Raw genomic sequence first — 17299 nt, forward strand, 5'->3', positions numbered from 1 at the left:
ACTTATCATTTGCGAGCCATATTTTTTCGCTGCGTGACCATCTTCCATTTCTCTGGTTTACGTGTAGGATACGGTGGAGAAGTTTTCCTTAGCGACGCAAGGCTTTCCCAAAGACATGTACTTCTTTTTTTTTTTTCACTTCATAACTAGTACAAAGCCGATATTGATATAACTTGTGAATAGTGATTATTAGAAAGTTAAATAAATAAATCAGCGGCATGTAAGTCCCGTGGCACGCTGCATATACATCTCAACACTTTCTTCTGTAGCATAAACAGTTTATCAATATCGGTAAATGTTGATGTTCCCTAAACAGAGTGGCAATACGTTAAGTGGAAGAAAAATAATGATTTATAAAACAAAAAATTTAGCATTGTTTGGTAACGCAGATCTGTATCGATTTATAATCCCCACCACTCGAGCTAGCTTTAAAATAATCTACATGGCTCACGTTTCACGGGAGCGTCATGGGTTTGAAATAGATCGACCTCACCAGTCAGTTTGACTACGCCACCGCTGCCGCAATACATCGAGGGAACTTTAGTCTTTCTGCACGTTCAACAACCTTGCTGGAGCCCTGCGCGTGTGGAGCACGAGACGGCACGAGCCCTCGCATGCACGGCCGTCTGCCTCCCGCGAACTAAAGTTATGGCGGCGCCACGTATGCGCCGAACGCTCAGTGAGATCGGTCTATTCTCGCGCGAGGTCATGTGGCTGTGACGTTATGACCCCATCGTCCAATCAGGATTTTCCGGCCACAACGCCGCCGACGCCGCTTTTCTGCGACACGAACTCCTTAACGCTTTCGCGTTAAACTCTGCATCTTGAGCTCGTTATTTTTGGCATTCGCGCGAAACAAGACAGTTCATACCGTACAAGTGACGTCATTATCCGCGCCCTCTTTCAGGAAGCAAAGCCATGGGCAAGGAGTGCTGCTACGAAGGCAAGCTTAATGCGACATTCATCGTGGAACACGAAGCGTAAGATTCTTCCGAAGACGCTCATCCTTCCTTCTAGCGGTAGAGAGGGAGTCAGACGTATACGGCGGGCAAGTGATCCGAAATGCCGTCTTTGGCGCGTAGAGCCCGTATGAGCTCAAGGAGAAGCAGACCAATCGAAAGGCAGCCTATGGAGAACGCGCGTCGAACGCTAGGTGACGAGACAGCCGAGTGCGCCGTCCTTGCTTGAAAGGGGAGGGGGGGGGGGGGGAGCAAAAGCACATGCGCACATCTCGAGGATAATCAATCGCACAGGGTGCGCAAAAAGCAGACGTACTTGCGTGCCGTAATGCCGCCTTCATACGTTTCTTTTTCTTTTTTTTTTTCTGCTTAGAGTTTCGCGAAGGAATTCACCTAGAGCACCGGCCCCAGTTGGGATGCCAGCATGGTACGATGGCATTCTACAGGCAGTCGAACAGGAGCGCGCTTATCTGTATTTATTTATTTATTTTGTTTGTTTGTTGTTTATTTATTTGAATACCTACAGCACCACGAGACATTACAGTAGAGAAAAATTCGTTCGGCACTGAAGTGGAAATAACTATACAACCCAAGACTTCGAAGGTCACACTGGAATACAAAAAATTAAACTATACAACATCTACCATAATAAATGAAAAGCTATTCAGCACATAGTTACAAATGAACTAGAAACTCTACGAGGTCAATGTTGACACTAATTTTATTTTTATTTGTTTCAGTTATTTTTTTTAACGAGGTATTGTTTCTTGAGCTCAAAGTGGGAAAGGGTATTGTACACTCGATTATTCAGTGCTGTGTTTTGGTTGGCACAGGAGAGCAGTTCACGTGGATTTGCGCATGAGAGCGCCATCCAATCCATGCCTCACGAGATTCGTCGTGAGCATCTGGCCTACCGTGCCTCAAGCGTCCAGCTGTGCTTGGAAACCTCCTTCCGGTCCCGGGCATTGCCAAAATGAAGTTTTGCCAGTAAGATCCTTCGCAATGAAAGATTACTTGCACTTAATTTACGTTTTCTCTGTTGGAAGCAACCGACATAAGAAACTTTTCGCATTCTACTCCAAAAATAACTTTTGCTGGGCGTAAAAATGTGAAAAAATATGATCGATGTAAATTTGTGAAGTCCCCCCATAACTCCACACATATAAAAAATTGCATTGATATGAATGAGGTCTGTATTGAGCCATTCAATCAATAAATGTAAAAAAAACACAACCAGCAACAAACAAAAATGTAGCGCGCCTTGTTGTATAGTTGACGTACTTGTGCGACGGCAATGCCGTTGTCCTCCAAATCTTTTTAACGCCAACGAACGAACAAAAGCGACACGTGAGGCGGCGCCGATGGTAAGATCAAAAGCCTGGCGTGGTACTATCACTAGAGACTTTTAGTACTGCGTTTGGGAGCAATCGCAAGCGCTGTGTGTTAGGTTTAGAGCTGCGTGGTCTGCGCTGCGCATGCGCGTTGTCGCCATGCGCCCTTCCAAGCCACGGGTTGGACTCCCGCGCACGTGCAGTGTGAAACACGCAATGCTAACGCAAACGCGCGTGCTTGCGTTTACTCGTATACGCAATACTAAAACTCGTTTTTCGCTCCCTGCGACGACGCAGTTTTTGTCTGCAGATCCTGCCAGGTTTCGGCCAACGGCTACCGCTGTACACTAATAGCGATTCTTTTTTTAGGAATGTTAGGTTGTTTGCGCGGGACCTGCCGCCCGCGATGGTCGGGCAAGACTTTCCTCCAGCCTCGTCGTGTTCTTCGTTACAACATTAGGGAGTTTTGGAATCACGTCGTACGCAATTTTAGCGCACGCTAGCACTAAATTTAGCGCTTCCGTTGGCGCACGCTACGCAAGAGAGTTTTAGAATAGCGTTTCTCCGCCGGTACGCAAAAGCCCAAGCATCTCGTGCTTGCAACGCCATCAATAGAGTCACAATTTTTATTTTGCACACGAGATGCTGTAACATGAGGAAAAGCAGTTTTTTTTTTGGTCCAGAGTATCGTTTTGTTTAAACATGAGAATGCGACGCGAGCGGTCGATCGGTCATGTCGGCATGCGTCGCCTCGGCAAGAGAGGTTTCGTGTACTGACCTTCGCACACCGTACCTTCGCCGAAAAATGTCCGCGCGTCGCAAGCATCGAGTTGCCGGTGATCGTTGCTAAACCGAGTGCAATGCCGTTCTGTCGTGTTAAAAATCCCAGTCGCGAGGATGCCGCTGACGTAGCGAATTCACGCCGCCGCCGAAGCGGCCGCAGACATGGTCCTGGGGCTGGGAGCCGCCATTTTTTAACTGTGCTTGTCTTGGCTTTAGCCAACTTCTCATTACGAATCCTCCTTGTAGGAGCGCAAAGACCTTTGCGTACGCTTGCAATTTCCAAAAAAATAGCATACGCTAAAATAGCACATGCAAAGCGCAAAACGTGGTCAGCGTTTGGCGCACGCGCAGTGGTGACGACGCTATTCTTTACGTACGCAGTGCTTTAACGTGCGCTATTCTAAAACTCCCTATTGTTTTTATAATGCAGTGATGACATTTGATAATATAAGTGATTGAATGGATCAGGGGCCCTAAACCCGTCAAACACAAAGTTCGGGCCGAAATTCACGGAGCACTCCGATTGGACAACCACGACGATGACTTCGCGTTTTTGTCGCGGACGTCCAATCAGCGCGCTCCGCGAACTTTCGGCTCCAACTTTGTGTTTGACGAGTTTAGGGCTCCAGGTGAGGATCAGGGACGACAAAATGAGGCACATGTCACAATACAAAATACACCTATATTAGTATGTAAACGGGAGGATAAGTAGCGTACTGTGGTCCTGGTTCTTAGGGACCATCTAAAGTCGCAGCAGAATCCAGGGATCTTGAGTTCAATCCCCACTTCTGCTCGTTTCAATCTCGATGACCATCGTACCAGCTCTAATCGCTACTGCGTGGAGTACTTGAAATACCGGAAGCTAGGGGTTGCAATGCAGTGGTCGAATTCCTCATCTAAAGCGTGTGACAATGTCGCCATGGCTGAACGAGTAACTTTTCCGCTGCGTAAACATTTACTGTTTGCAATGACCTCACAGGTTCTTTGCTATGCATAACATCAAAGCAAAAACTAAGAAACAAAAACGCTACCAAGTCTAGAGCAGAGATATCTATTTTTAGTTTTTTATATCGTTTCATGGTTTTCTTCACTATAAGTGCACATCTAATCTTATTTTGCAAATGTTGTAATTTTAAACCTCTTGTGACGGCTTACGTCCGGCTGGATTGCTGTACCGTCTTAACACAAATACCACTTATAACGAACCTCTGACGTCAATTACCTATAAAATACGCGTTCGTATTTCACCAAACGCAATAGAAGTCCCACAAAAATTAAAGAAAAACGAGCAGCGTTCACCCCCTCAACTCGCAGCCAGAACAAGCGGCCACGTGATCTGGAGCCGATTATATGCCACCAATGTTATTCATAGCCATGCGTTGTGATTGGCAAAGCACAGCACACGCACTGAGTTCCATACATTGTTATGGTTCGGCTATTGTCGCCATTGCAGCGATTGAAACCTGGTTACTACCCGAATGCTTCATTTCGTTTCATTTATTGATACCTCACAAGCGCCACGCGGGGCATATATGAGGGGGGAATTTTACACGATTCAGGTGAAACAGTTGTTTGCAATAAATATAAAAGGCACGTGTAAAACAAACATAATACACAAAATTTGGATACAATGCGACATGGAAGAGAAAACACATTTATCAATTTTCATGGTACATTTCACACGGACTTCTGCATTCCGCAGGGTTTTCTATAGGTAAAATGTCGGCTTTCTGTTAATTTTATTTAGCAATTGCCAATTCCAAAGGGGAAGTCTGGATCGAAACGTTTTTTTTTATGGGATTGCGTTCGAGCTGTTCGGATGCTTTTGTACCTATCTCGACTTACATTTTTAATTTGTCACTTAAAAATTGAATTTTTCTAGAAACATGGAACTCAGCAGTTGCAGTGCCAGTTTTCAAATCAGGGATTTTTTCAGATGTTGAGAACTATAGACCTGTGTCACTACTGTCGTCATTTTCAAAGCTTTCTGAGAGCATAGTAGAAATGCATCTTTCTAGTCATTTTAAAGAAATTTTAAACGAATCACAACATGGCTTCATTAAGTCTAGGTCCTTGGAAACAAACTTGGCAAACTGTTTTAGTTGGGTTGGTCCTATCGTCGCCAACCGTGGTTAGGTCGACGCCATTTATTTTGACCTGAGCAAGGCATTTGACCTTGTGCATCATGAACTGTTACTTTACAAACTGTCGGAATATGGAGTTTCATTGCCGTTATGTCTGTTATACTTGACTAGGCGCATTAACAGAGTTCGTGTTAGTGGTGGGTTATCGAGATCATACATATGTCCTTCTGGTGTTCACCAGGGTTCAACTTTGGAACTTTTGCTGTTTAAAATTTTTGTTAATGACCTTTGTCGTTGTGTAAAACGTTCCAAATTGCTCCAGTTCGCCGATGACATTAAGATTTACAAACATATCAAATCGGATGCTGATTGCAAACTTTTGCAAAAAGACATATCTGTAATCTCGTTATGGTACGAGATGCAAAACTGCGTTTAAATAGGAAAAAAAAAACGCTGGTCATTTCTTTATCGCGCAAAAAATATGTTCTGAATTTTTTTTTTTATAAGATAAATAATGAACCATTACGTCGGGTGGAGTGTGTGCGGGATCTGGGCTTTTATGTAGATTCCACCCTCAGTTTTGATGGACATTTGTCAAATTTGGTGAGTTCATGCTTCAGACTTTTAGGTTTGTTTTCGAGAATAACCCGCGATTTCAAGGAGCCCTCGTGTCTTGTCAGGCTTTACACCTCTATTGTGCGTTCAAACCTTCAGTTCGGCTCCGTGGTCTGGAACTGTTTGAGTGTGGCAGGCTTGAGAGGTTAGAACATGTTCAGAGGAAGCTGGCACGCATTGTGTACAACCGTTATTACGGTCGCCGGATTGTTTTTAGTCACGAGTCAATTTTACACAGGATGAATTTGCAGACATTTGTAGCTTGACGAAATTTTCGACATGAGGTATTTTTGCACAAAGCTGTTGTATGAAACATTAAGTTGTTCTGAACTAGTGTCTCTGCTTTTTTTATCCGTTCCTCGCTTGAGCAGTGGCAACCCCAACACGTTCTATGTGCAAGACCTTTGTGCACCTTCCCCATGTTGGGTATTTGAAATAGTTTTAATACGCTCAGCGCGGAGGTTGATATCTTCGATAGTGAACGCTCGTTTAAACATGCCCTTAGCATTCAGCTTTATTAGGTTCAGTGTATTTGTGCTTCCGTTTTTGTACAAAGAGTGTATTCGTGTGTACCAGCACTCAGACTTCGGCTGTTCCTGGACAAAAAAAAAAGAAATAATAAAGAATACTTGAGTCCTACAAGTACTACTAAGCTCGTGTAAAGTGAAAAACATTCCAAGCGAATATCTTTGAACGGCGCTCTCAAAAACCGGTCTTGTATGAGTGGGTCGTAGTTAGTCAAACGTAAGTCTGTGAACGAACCTTCCTTTTTATATGTAAACACTTTAAAATTACAATGTAATCTGGAATACGTTTTGTTTGGACACCAGTCGAGACAAGTACACGAGCGCATGAGGCTCTAACCGGCTCGATAATCTACTTTGTATAAAAGTATATGTTAGAAGTAAATAAAAACATTCTACTCAATTTATTCTATTTTATTCCAACGACAAATTTAACATGATAAAATAGCGCACAGAACACGGAGGAAGATAAAGGACAGGTAGAGCGAAAGAAAGCTGACTCCCAACTGATTTATTTTAAAAGAGGATGTCAGGATTAATGAAAGGAAGATTGGAGATGACAGAAGAAGGGCTCGGTGAAGAAGAAATAGGCTGTAGTAAAGTATTAATTTGAGTAAGTTTTTTTTTTTAATTTAACACTTGAATTTCTTGATTGGCGGGTCTTAACCGAGTTTGATATAGCTATATGTTTTACAAATTCTTGCTTTTTTCAGAATAAAAGTGTGCACCTCTACAACATACAGGAAGGTCCAAACTGCATAAGAGTGAGTAAACAATTGATATTTGCGCTTGTATGTCCTTTTGCACATGGCTTCCCTTGGTAAAAAGCAGTACGAAAGTCGAAAACTAATTTTGTGCTTTTATGTTACAAAAAGTTGATTTAAATAATTTAACGTGTGCATGTATATGTTTAGCATACTTTCGATATTGGAAGAATGCCTTTAATATATTTTTTTTTAAATTTTACTTCGCATTTTTACTTTGATGAGTGCGCGTCGACCAGTCTGGCAACTATAAGTTGTGCGTACTAAAATGTATATATGTATGTTGAGAATATTGTTGTAAACTAGAAACACATTAACGCATAATTGGCAAAGTGTTTCATAAAAGAGCAAAATTAGTATACTGTTAGTGTATTGCTGTTTACCACGAATTTTTATTCAAGGTACGTTATTGTTAGATGCACTGTGAGTAATTTATTATCCATGGTACAAAATGTTTCCCGTTCTAAAATTTTATTGCGGACCCCGTTTTCAAACGTTTCTTTCAAGGAGACAGCGATTGTATTAGTGAGGCTAATATTTTATGCAGAATCAGCTTGGTTACTTTAAAGAAGTCAGACCAAAGATCTCTAGGGGATAAAATAAACGCGCACCCACGCACACTGCATGAAAACACAAACATATACCCACGCACATAAGCACGCATACGTAATTTGAACGACACGTTTGAAAGACAAGTATTCGACGAGTAAATTCGTAGAATTATTTTATGTGATTAGTTGACAATTATCATGTCACACTAATTCCCTAATGTCCGTGGTGGCGTACAGAATGTCATTCCATTGGGAACATGTCGTTATTTCAAGTTTATTAGATTTCCAAGCTACTTTTATTCTTCTGTTTAAAATTGTGTGAGCTTCTTCTAGCTATTTCGTATTTGTAAGAATTTCTGACATGTTAGTGCGCCAGTAATGTTAGACACATTTAAAATAAACTGATGGACATTTTTATTGTAAAAATTTTATCACGGAAACGTTACCTTATTACTGAACTTGTTTATAAAATAGTAATTAAAACTATTTTTTGAGGATTGATTTTTTCGACCTCGGCGGACGCTGAGACAAATGTGTGACACGATTTTGAGGTGGTCAAAGCTCGACAAATGGCGGCAACTGAACACCAGAGCTAATGCTCCTTGATAAAATCCATGCTTCACGTTTTTTCTAGGTACCACCATGTTGGTGGAGAATAAAAATTGACGATATAAATCGTGATTTAAAGCAAACGATTTTACGCTAATAATTTAAATCAAACCTCTCCCACAAAATTCAGATTTTTTTTTAGTTTGTCGTTTGTCCATTGTTCTATACTTTCTATGAAATATATTTTTATATCTGAACCAAAGATTAGTCAGGTAAGAGAGATTTATATAAGGCTGAACACGAGCAAAACGAAATGCACTTCTGAGGAAACCGCAGAGTTGAATTTGATTTTACCTTCCACTCCGCTAGACGGTTACGTAGCGCCCTCTTGCAGGAAAATTACACCGTAAAAGAAAATAAAACTAGAAAGTTGATGTTCTATTGCAGCCAAATCCAAACTTAAAGAAGAAAAGTAAAATAAATCTTTTTCAATTAACTAAAAGCAAGCTGTCTTTTTGGCAGGGCGATATAATTGGAGTAGTAAGAAGTCGTTAAACTGTACGTTCACAGTATTTATTTTTTCTTAGTTATCAGTGATCAGACAAACTAATTAATTAATCTACGATGTTAAAAACATATCCAGTGGTAACGAATAGTTATTTTTTAGCTATAGTAATTTAATTCAAGCCACTCTGATTTGAATCAAATAAGTATGATTTAAATCGTCATTTAAATCCAGTAAACCTGAATTACCCGATTAAAAAAAATTCTTGCGCCGCGTTGACAATTATTGTTGTGCGAACGTGCAAAACAGATGTCTGAAGCGAATGAATCCTGCGCCGCCATCGCTTCAAAACTCGCTCATTTCAATGTTGCGCTGCCATTTGCTTCCAAGGGCTTCCAAGCGAAGGCATCAGGGACCGTTCGGTCGAAGCGCTAACCGCGGCTAAAGTTAGCCGCTGTACCTAGGAGAGGGATTTTGAAATCACGAGACTGGGCTCAGTAGGGATGCGGGGAAACATGGCGGTGCCCCGGTGAGTGAGCGCCGCTCGCTTTGGAACTAATATGTCGTTGTAGCTGAAATATCGGGCGCGTTAGTCAGCAACGAATGGTGCAGGAGGCATTCGCTTTACTTTACCTCACTTAAATCGCAAAGCATGAGCAATGACCTCGCCGCATTTTTTTAGTCTTTTGATTCTGGTCATTCCTAAGCCTAAATGAAAGTGATAATTGTCGGCATGGCAACGTCTTTGAAAAGCGGATTGCCTTGAGTCAATCGGCCGGGTATGGATAGCGCAGAAAAACAGACAGCGTCCCAATGACCTTTTTTTAAATTACCCAAGCATCGAGGAGAACGCTGGAAGTGTAATTCTACGGTCCGCGCGCGCTGGCCTTCCTCTTATAAAAGATTCGAAGTAAATAATCATAATAATTCTTTGACGAACGCGCGTGGAAGGCAAAATTTGTTTTAGGCTTTTTGCCTTACAACTATTACTACTGCAGACGCCAGCATGTGCAACGCGTGTAACTACACTCGTAGCACGCACCTCGGTGCTTGGGAAATTTAGAAAAGGGTCTATAGGGACGCTGTCTGCTTTTGTGTTCTATCAATACCCGGCCGATTGTGTCAAGGTGATCCACTTTCCGAAGACGTTGCCATGCCGACAATTATCGCGACAATTCATTTAGGCTTAGGAATGGCCAGAATCGAAAGACTATCTAAAAAATGCGGCGAGGTCATTGCCCATGCCTTGCGATTTAGGTGTGGTAAGGCAAAGCGAAAGCCGCCTGCAGCATTCGTTGCTGACTAACGCGCCCGATATTGCAGCTACAACGACAAATTAGTACCAAAGCGTGCGGCGCTCACTCACCGCGGCGCCGCCGTGTTTCCCTGCATCCCTACCGAGCCCAGTCACGTGATTTTAAAATCCCTCTCCTAGGTACTGCGGCTAACTTTAGCCGCTGTTAGCGCTTCGAGCAAACGGGCCCAGGAGGTCTGAATGAGAGCTAAATCACCTTGGTATGTGTTGTGTATGTCTTACAAGTAGCGTCAAATGTGTCAATGCACGAGGCATCTGTGTCAAAGTCATAGTCTCCGAAAACCTTCGGTAGCCTCCAGAACTATATATATTTTCTAAACATTTAGGACTCTCCTGACGATGTCTGTAAAGTTTTCTATTTATAAAGATTTTGTGCTTTGTTTGTTTGATGATTTTATAGCGATCTTGTGACAATGATGACGTCACATCTGCCGTGGCTGACACTCTTAACCGGAACAAAAACAGCTATTTCTATTGACGGTCCTTATTTTGAGTCGTGCCCAAATGCGTCCGCAATTAGTGCCCACACACGAAACGGCCTCATTAATTTTTGTGTATTATAAAATAAATCCGTCCCTTTTAGCAACCATGTCGTTTTATTAGAGTACACGTGCAGTGCAGTGCACGCGTGTCGCAAGAAACAAATATGCTAAATTAGTGTATTAAAGCGTGTGTCATTTCATTTGCAGATCTCTACAAGTTGTGAATCTTCGTCTTACAACTGCCCCGATGTATTACTTTCTTCATTTACTGTGGAAGGTAAGTTACAATTACCTCCGAGTGGTTTGCAGTACGCGCCTGGCAATTACACCATATATAAAATCTATGTCTCTAAGGGCCGGTTGCACCAACGTCGCTTAGCGCAAAGCGGAGCTTAGCCGGGAACTTAAGCTTAGTTTCGGTTTCGTTCGGTTGCACCAAACTCGCTTATCGCTAAACCTAGCACTAAACTACGCTTAACTTAAGCGCCCAACACTGGGCGCTTTGCTTCTGGTTGTTTCTTAATCCTGGATTAAAAACATGGCGGCTGGTTTGTCACGGTCGACGCGGTGGACGAAATTGGTTGTGCAAAGTGTTTTAGGCTACATCAGCGTGAAAGTCTCGACAAAATGACTTTCGATTGTGACAAGGATGCAAAATATTGTCGCGTGAAGTGTTTATCGACCCCTGTTTTCAAGTTGGCTCTCCACTTTCAGGGCGTGTTAGCCCTAACCGAGAAACGTACGGAGCTGTGGGGCTCACGTCTGTATTCCCGTTGGTTCTTCTGTCAACGAGCTTATTCGTATGTACTTACTAATTTTCGCATAGCTGTAACGTATTGTTATTTACCACCTTGTTTATTTACACTTGCAGCGCGTATCCTTAAATCTGATCAGCGCGTTGAATAGTGGCTGTACATGATCTCGGCGATCAGCTGATTGTCGACACCTCTGCCGTTTGCATTAGATTGCGGCGCTTTTAAGGAATAAAACAGCGAAAATTCAATTTCTTTCGTTTTCTGAGTTTTGAGACAATCTTCAGTGAATTTTCCTTATCTCGCGAGTAGAATCTTGGCTTCAGAAAACTGTATCGTTCCATAACTGTAACTTTATTGGTGATCGCATTTTTTTTTATATACTTTGCTTTATACCTTTCATTCGTTTCCCGAGAACGAGATACTGTTGTTTCCGAGTTGTGCTCTGTGATGGTGTTTTCCCTTTACTTTTGTCGTTTGCTGTCATTGTGACGATGGTTGAGACTATATACCGGAACACGTTTTCAATAAAATTCAGTTGAAAGTTGCGCCTTGTTGTTTCCCCCGTAACTTTTTTGGTGATCGCGATTTTTTAGGAATATTTTGCTTTATATCTTTCATTCGTGGTGACGACAAATCGTAACGACTACTATGTTAGATTCGTTCATTGCTGTATCGGGGCAGGCTGGGGCAGGTGATGCGAAGAGACGACCGTTCTTATCGGCACGATGTAATGTACTAGTGGGAGTTTTTTTTTTTTTTTTTTTTTTTTCTGAACTCGACAGCGTGAAACTGGAGTCCGTTTGAGGCTGCAGCGGATGTTCAACGACGGTACAGTGCAGTTCTGTCACCTTGCTGATAGCAACGAGTACCGTCGATGCAAGGACTCTTGACCTGACCTCTCGACGACTTCTATTCGAAGATTTCCGGGCATTTTCGCAGCTGCCGTGGCGAGTTCGTCACTGTTTTGAACTTCATCGGTCTCAGGCTTGACTTGGTTTTAGTAGTCATCTTACCTGCCTACTTATATCCATGATGTTTTGTCTTCAGCGATGTAGCGAGTAGAGTGTCCTTCTCGCGTTCGGTGAGATTTGGGGCCCCCGATGGCTCCTTCACCTCAAAATGTGAGCACGAAAACTACTACCACTGTCAAAATATCCTGTTATCAACCGATATTAAACACACAATCAAAGATGTAAAGAGCATTCGTGTTTATTTGAAGCTTTGACTTCTGTTATTGAAAGTTAAACGAAAAAATGATTGAATTTGGAGGCCTTTAATTTGTTACTCACCGAAGAAATACAGCGAAAAGCAGACGCCGACGACGACTACTACGGCAGTTTTTCTTTTTTCTTTTTTTTTGTTTACATCACGTGATTCCTCTCCGCCAATCGTATTCGTCGCTCTGAGCGTTCCCTAGTTTGCTCTGTTTGTCCCTAGATTCCCTACGCAAATCCAGCGTTTAGCTAGGGGCGCGTCTGTAAAGCCGGCTTAACGTTGGTGCAACCGGAATTTAAACCCGTGCTTACCTAAGCTCGGTTTAGGGCGCTAAGCCGGCTTAGGAAAGCGCCGCTTTGGGTTAAGGTAAGCGGCGTTGGTGCAACCGGCCCTAAGTGCTGCCGTGATGTTGAATTGCAAATATACAGGGCAATTTATATCACCCTCGTTTTTCAGGACTATATATTTTTATATATATGAAACTAAGCAACAAAAAAACAATTGTGTGTATGTTTATACACGAGTTACAAGTTAGTTTGCACCAGTGGGCGTCTCGAGTTTCAGGTGTAGATGAACAATTTAGCCAGTGGAGTAACAACCGCTAGCATGCGGTCTTTAACGTGCACCCCGCAGCAGCGATACACGACCGCACGCCTGTACGATGCTTATTCGGATACAAACGGGCAGGGGTAGGGATAGAACCCAAGGTTTCTGGCTTTCGCAGCGCGAGCCTTCGCTAACGCACGTTTGCTTTGGAATAGGTGGCGTGTTTCCTATTCTTGAACCACCGTCACTAAAGCCACCATATACTTGAGTTTTGCCGCCCTATTGGCACTACTTTGGTGCTTCAAGGTGTATTCACACGGGAGATGCTTTTCAGGGAGAAATGTGCGTGACGTCAGTGATCGGCGGAACTAGCGGGACCCTCTCCCCGACTCCAGAATTCACACGAACGGCGGGGAGCCGAGAGGAATGTCACTATTATTAGACCCATTGAGCGGTCGCTTTCTCGAAAAATGGGTTCGGTGCGGGCTGCGAGAGTAGAAAAGATGTAGGCGGACATGAAACGGCGATACGCGATTACGGCAGCAGCGCTGTTCGATGCAAAAACAAGCTTCTACTAAAAAAAAAGAAAGAAGTTTTTTGAATGGGTGGATGCAACCAAAAAAAAAAAAACAACAAAAAAACATGGAATCCAAAACCAGTTGTACGAGGAGCGGCTTTAGGACGTCATTGATGGATATCGAAGACTCCTTCGGGTGCCTCGGACGACATGTGCAACAGTGCAAGTCAGAAGTTAGGCGATACCAATGCCACCGCCAGTATCTCGCTGAGCAAAATCTGGGAAGTTGCCTGACACGTGAACAAAAGACCGTTTGCTCTATTACCTAAGCATCAAGGAGAATGCGGGATTGGTGTTCCACGTGCCAAACTTGCATGCCTTCCCCGTATAAAAGATTAGAAGTAAATAACCAAAATAAAACGTTGACGAACGCGCGTGCAAAATGCACTTTGTTTTAGGCATTTACTTTAGAAAAATTACTGCTGCTGAGGCCAACACGTGTGGCGCGTGGAACACCGATCCCTGCATTCTCCTTGATGCTTGGGTAATAGAGAGCAATTGATCTATTGCAAAGAGGTCCCACGTCGAGACGGGGAAGGGGGGGGGGGGGGGAGTGTGTGTGCAGCCAGAGCAGGAGCTCCCACATCCTTCTGGGATGTCTACGTCCCAGCGCGGCTCAGCGCAAAAACGGTACGTTGTTACCACGTGATGCGAAACCCGTGGAGCAAAGGGATGGATATCGCTCCGTGTGAATACCCCTTTATTGACTACGCCGTTGCTTTCTGCACCTTTGAGTTTTTACTGCATTTAAAAGCACTGCCGAATATTGTAGAGTTCACTTTTTTAGAGCGCAGCTCTTAGGCCTCATTCACACAGCCGGCGCCTCTCCCATCCCGGCACCGTCACGGGAGCACGCCGGGGCGGGGACGCGACGGCAGGGTGTCCGAACAGGCCGCGCAAGCAAAGCGACGGAGGCCGCGACGGCAGGATTGGATTGGATCGGATTGTTTATTTATTCAACTTAAATTACAAAATAAAGAGATAATTGTGCCTGAACAGTAGTGCGCACGTTTCTTTTTTTGTAAATCAAGGATTTGCGTCTGCTATTAGCAATTCCCGCCAAAAAGGAACAAGAAAAACAACACAACAAGCGTTGGCTCACTGTTGGCGACCGAACGATGAAAAATCTTCACAACTTAGCGAAACTTTTCTATTTTGTGATGGTCGGTTTTCGATGGGGGCTGGACTCCGTCATCCGCCGGGACGCCGGGACGCCGGTGCCGTAAAGCTGCTCCCTATGTGGCCCGGCACCCGGCGTGGCACAGCTTTCCGGCGAAAACCGGGCCGAAAATCCTCTCCCCTGACGGGAACGCCTCTCGCGACGGGAGAAACGCCGGATGGAAGAAACGCCGGCTGTGTGAATGAGGCCTAGGCGCCCGTTTCCGGCTTGAGCGGCGTCGCCGCCGCCGTCGGCGGAACCGCGCGTGGCATTATAAGACGTTTCCCATAATGAGGTCACACGTGACGTCACGTGTGACGTTACGAGGGTCACGAGTGACATCACACGGCACCTAAATTTAGCGGAGCTATATTCAGCGGGGAAATTTTCCTGCAATATTTAGCGGGAAATTTTCCCGCGTAATGTTGCTGGCAATTTTTTCCGCTAAATTTAGCAGGAAACTCACCTTGCCAATTTTTTCCGCTTAATTTTGCGGAAACATTTTCCCCGCTATATTTAGCGGGAAATTTTCCCGCCACATCTAGCGGGGAAATTTTTCTGCCAAATTTAGCGGTCAATTTTTTGTGCTATATTTAGCGGAAACAATTGGCGGAGTAATTTCTACGCTAAATTTAGCGGAAAAAATTGCCCGCTCGGTTTGGAAGAAAAATTTCCCTGCTAAATTTTGCGGAAAACTTTCCCACTAAATTTAGTACGAATATTTTTGCTAAATCTAGCGGGAAAATTTCCCGCTAAATTTAGCGAGGAAATTGCTGCGCCAATTATTTCCTGCTAAATTTAGCGAGAAAAATTGCCCATTAAATTTTGCGGGGGAATTCCGCCCTAAATTTAGCGGGAGAATTTACCGTGAAATTGTCCCAGAATTTCTGGGTAAACTCCCCTCCGTACCCTTCGCTCCTCCTCCTCAAGAGCTGCGCTCAATTCGGTATTACAGAGAATTGTAAACGCCTCATATTTTTATATTCACTTTTACCATGTCTTCTACCAAAAAAGTGATATTTTGAAGAAGAAAAAATACGGGGAAGTAACGACACCGTTTGAAGCTATCTTGGTACGCTCAAGAGCGCGGACAAAAGTGAGAGACACACAAAAAAATGAAAGCCGTTTACAACTCCCTGTAACGCCGAATTAGAGCGCAGCTCTTGAGGAGGAGGAGGGTAGGGTACTGGGGGGGGGGGGGGTGGGTCAAGTGACCTCGGGGGGGGCGGGAAGTCACGTGACCTTGGGGGTCACGTGACCTTGTGGGAGTCACGTGACCTTGGGGCGTCACGTGACGTCGGGAGGGTCACGTGACCTGGGGCCACGTGACGATGCCGATGACGTCATCAGTGACGTAACTGATGACGCCATCAGTGATGATGACGATGCGGATGCCGGTGACGTCATCAGTGACGTCACTGATGACGTCATCAGTGATGATGACGATGACGATGCGGATGCCGGTGACGTCATCAGTGACGTCACTGATGACGTCATAAGTGGCTATGACGCCAACGGGGGGTCACGTGACCTCGGGGGTTATCCCCAGGTCACGTGACCCCCCTCCCGGGGTCACGTGACCTGGGTAACCATCGTGACCCTCGTGAGGGTAACCCTAGTAACCCTTGTGAGGGCAACTCTCGTGACCCTCGTGAGGGTAACTCTCATAACCCTCGTGACCCTCGTGAGGGTAACTTTCGTGAAGGTAACCCTTTTGAGGGTAACTAACCCTCGTAACCCTCGTGAGGGTTACGAGGGTAAGTAACCCTCGTGGAGGGTAACCCTCGTGAAGGTAACCCTTTTGAGGGTAACTAACCCTCGTAACCCTCGTGAGGGTTACGAGGGTAAGTAACCCTCGTGGAGGGTAACCCTCGTGAAGGTAACCCTTTTGAGGGTAACAGGGTAAGTAACCCTCGTGGCCCTCGTGATCCTCGTGAGGGTAACCCTCATGAGATTAACCCTCGTAACCCTCACGAGGGTTACGAAAGTTGCGGTTACGCCGACGCCGACGGCGACGCCGACGCCGACGCCGACGCCGACGCCGCTCAAGCCGGGAACGGGCCCCTAAGAGCTGCGCTCTAAAAAAAGAAAAAGAAAAAAAATACAGCAAGTGTGTGTGCTGCGGCGGAGGAGAAGAAAAAGGAGGAGATTTTAGAGGGAGAGGAAAGCCTAAGCCCTCAGACCAATCAGAAAACGCCAGTAGTTCAACGAGAAGGCTCTCAGCACCTTCCGATGTGTTCTGGGCAGCTAACCCAATCGAATCCAGAAAGTATGCCGTGAAAATGCGTTTTTAGTCAATTTGTATGCGTTTCGCGTGTCTTTTAACCTTCGACTGTGCTCTGAATTACGATCAAACCGAGTGTAAAAACGGCACCTAGTACTATTCTGGGATAATCATGGCGGCAAGCAAACGCAAAAAGAGGAAGAAAAGAAAAAAAGATAAAAGTTTGCACTTTGGAAGAAAAGGGAGATGTCGTTACATTTCTTATTTAGGAGGATCAACACTAAGAGCTCTCCAACTATATTCTATTGGAAGCTAAAAAAAAAAGCAAGACAAGCACCCCTTTAAAGTTCCCCCCCCCCCC

General features: G+C 44.4%; 2 protein-coding genes across 2 annotated transcripts in view; both read left to right on the plus strand.

Moving 5' to 3' along the window:
- Positions 1-17299, plus strand: part of LOC8036026 — a 566786-nt gene that overhangs the window by 430072 nt on the left and 119415 nt on the right. The window lies entirely within an intron of this gene.
- The window catches only part of LOC8027650, a 43753-nt gene that overhangs the window by 24365 nt on the left and 2089 nt on the right, over positions 1-17299 (plus strand). Inside the window, exons 4-7 of the mRNA XM_029971761.3 lie at positions 908-980; positions 1793-1946; positions 7010-7060; positions 10670-10739. Of these exons, the coding sequence (XP_029827621.2) occupies positions 908-980; positions 1793-1946; positions 7010-7060; positions 10670-10739 (348 nt within the window). The remainder of the gene's footprint in view (positions 1-907; positions 981-1792; positions 1947-7009; positions 7061-10669; positions 10740-17299) is intronic.

The sequence above is a fragment of the Ixodes scapularis genome, unplaced genomic scaffold (genome assembly GCF_016920785.2).
Source record: "Ixodes scapularis isolate PalLabHiFi unplaced genomic scaffold, ASM1692078v2 PGA_scaffold2__306_contigs__length_199485367, whole genome shotgun sequence".
NCBI classification, from domain to species: domain Eukaryota; kingdom Metazoa; phylum Arthropoda; class Arachnida; order Ixodida; family Ixodidae; genus Ixodes; species Ixodes scapularis.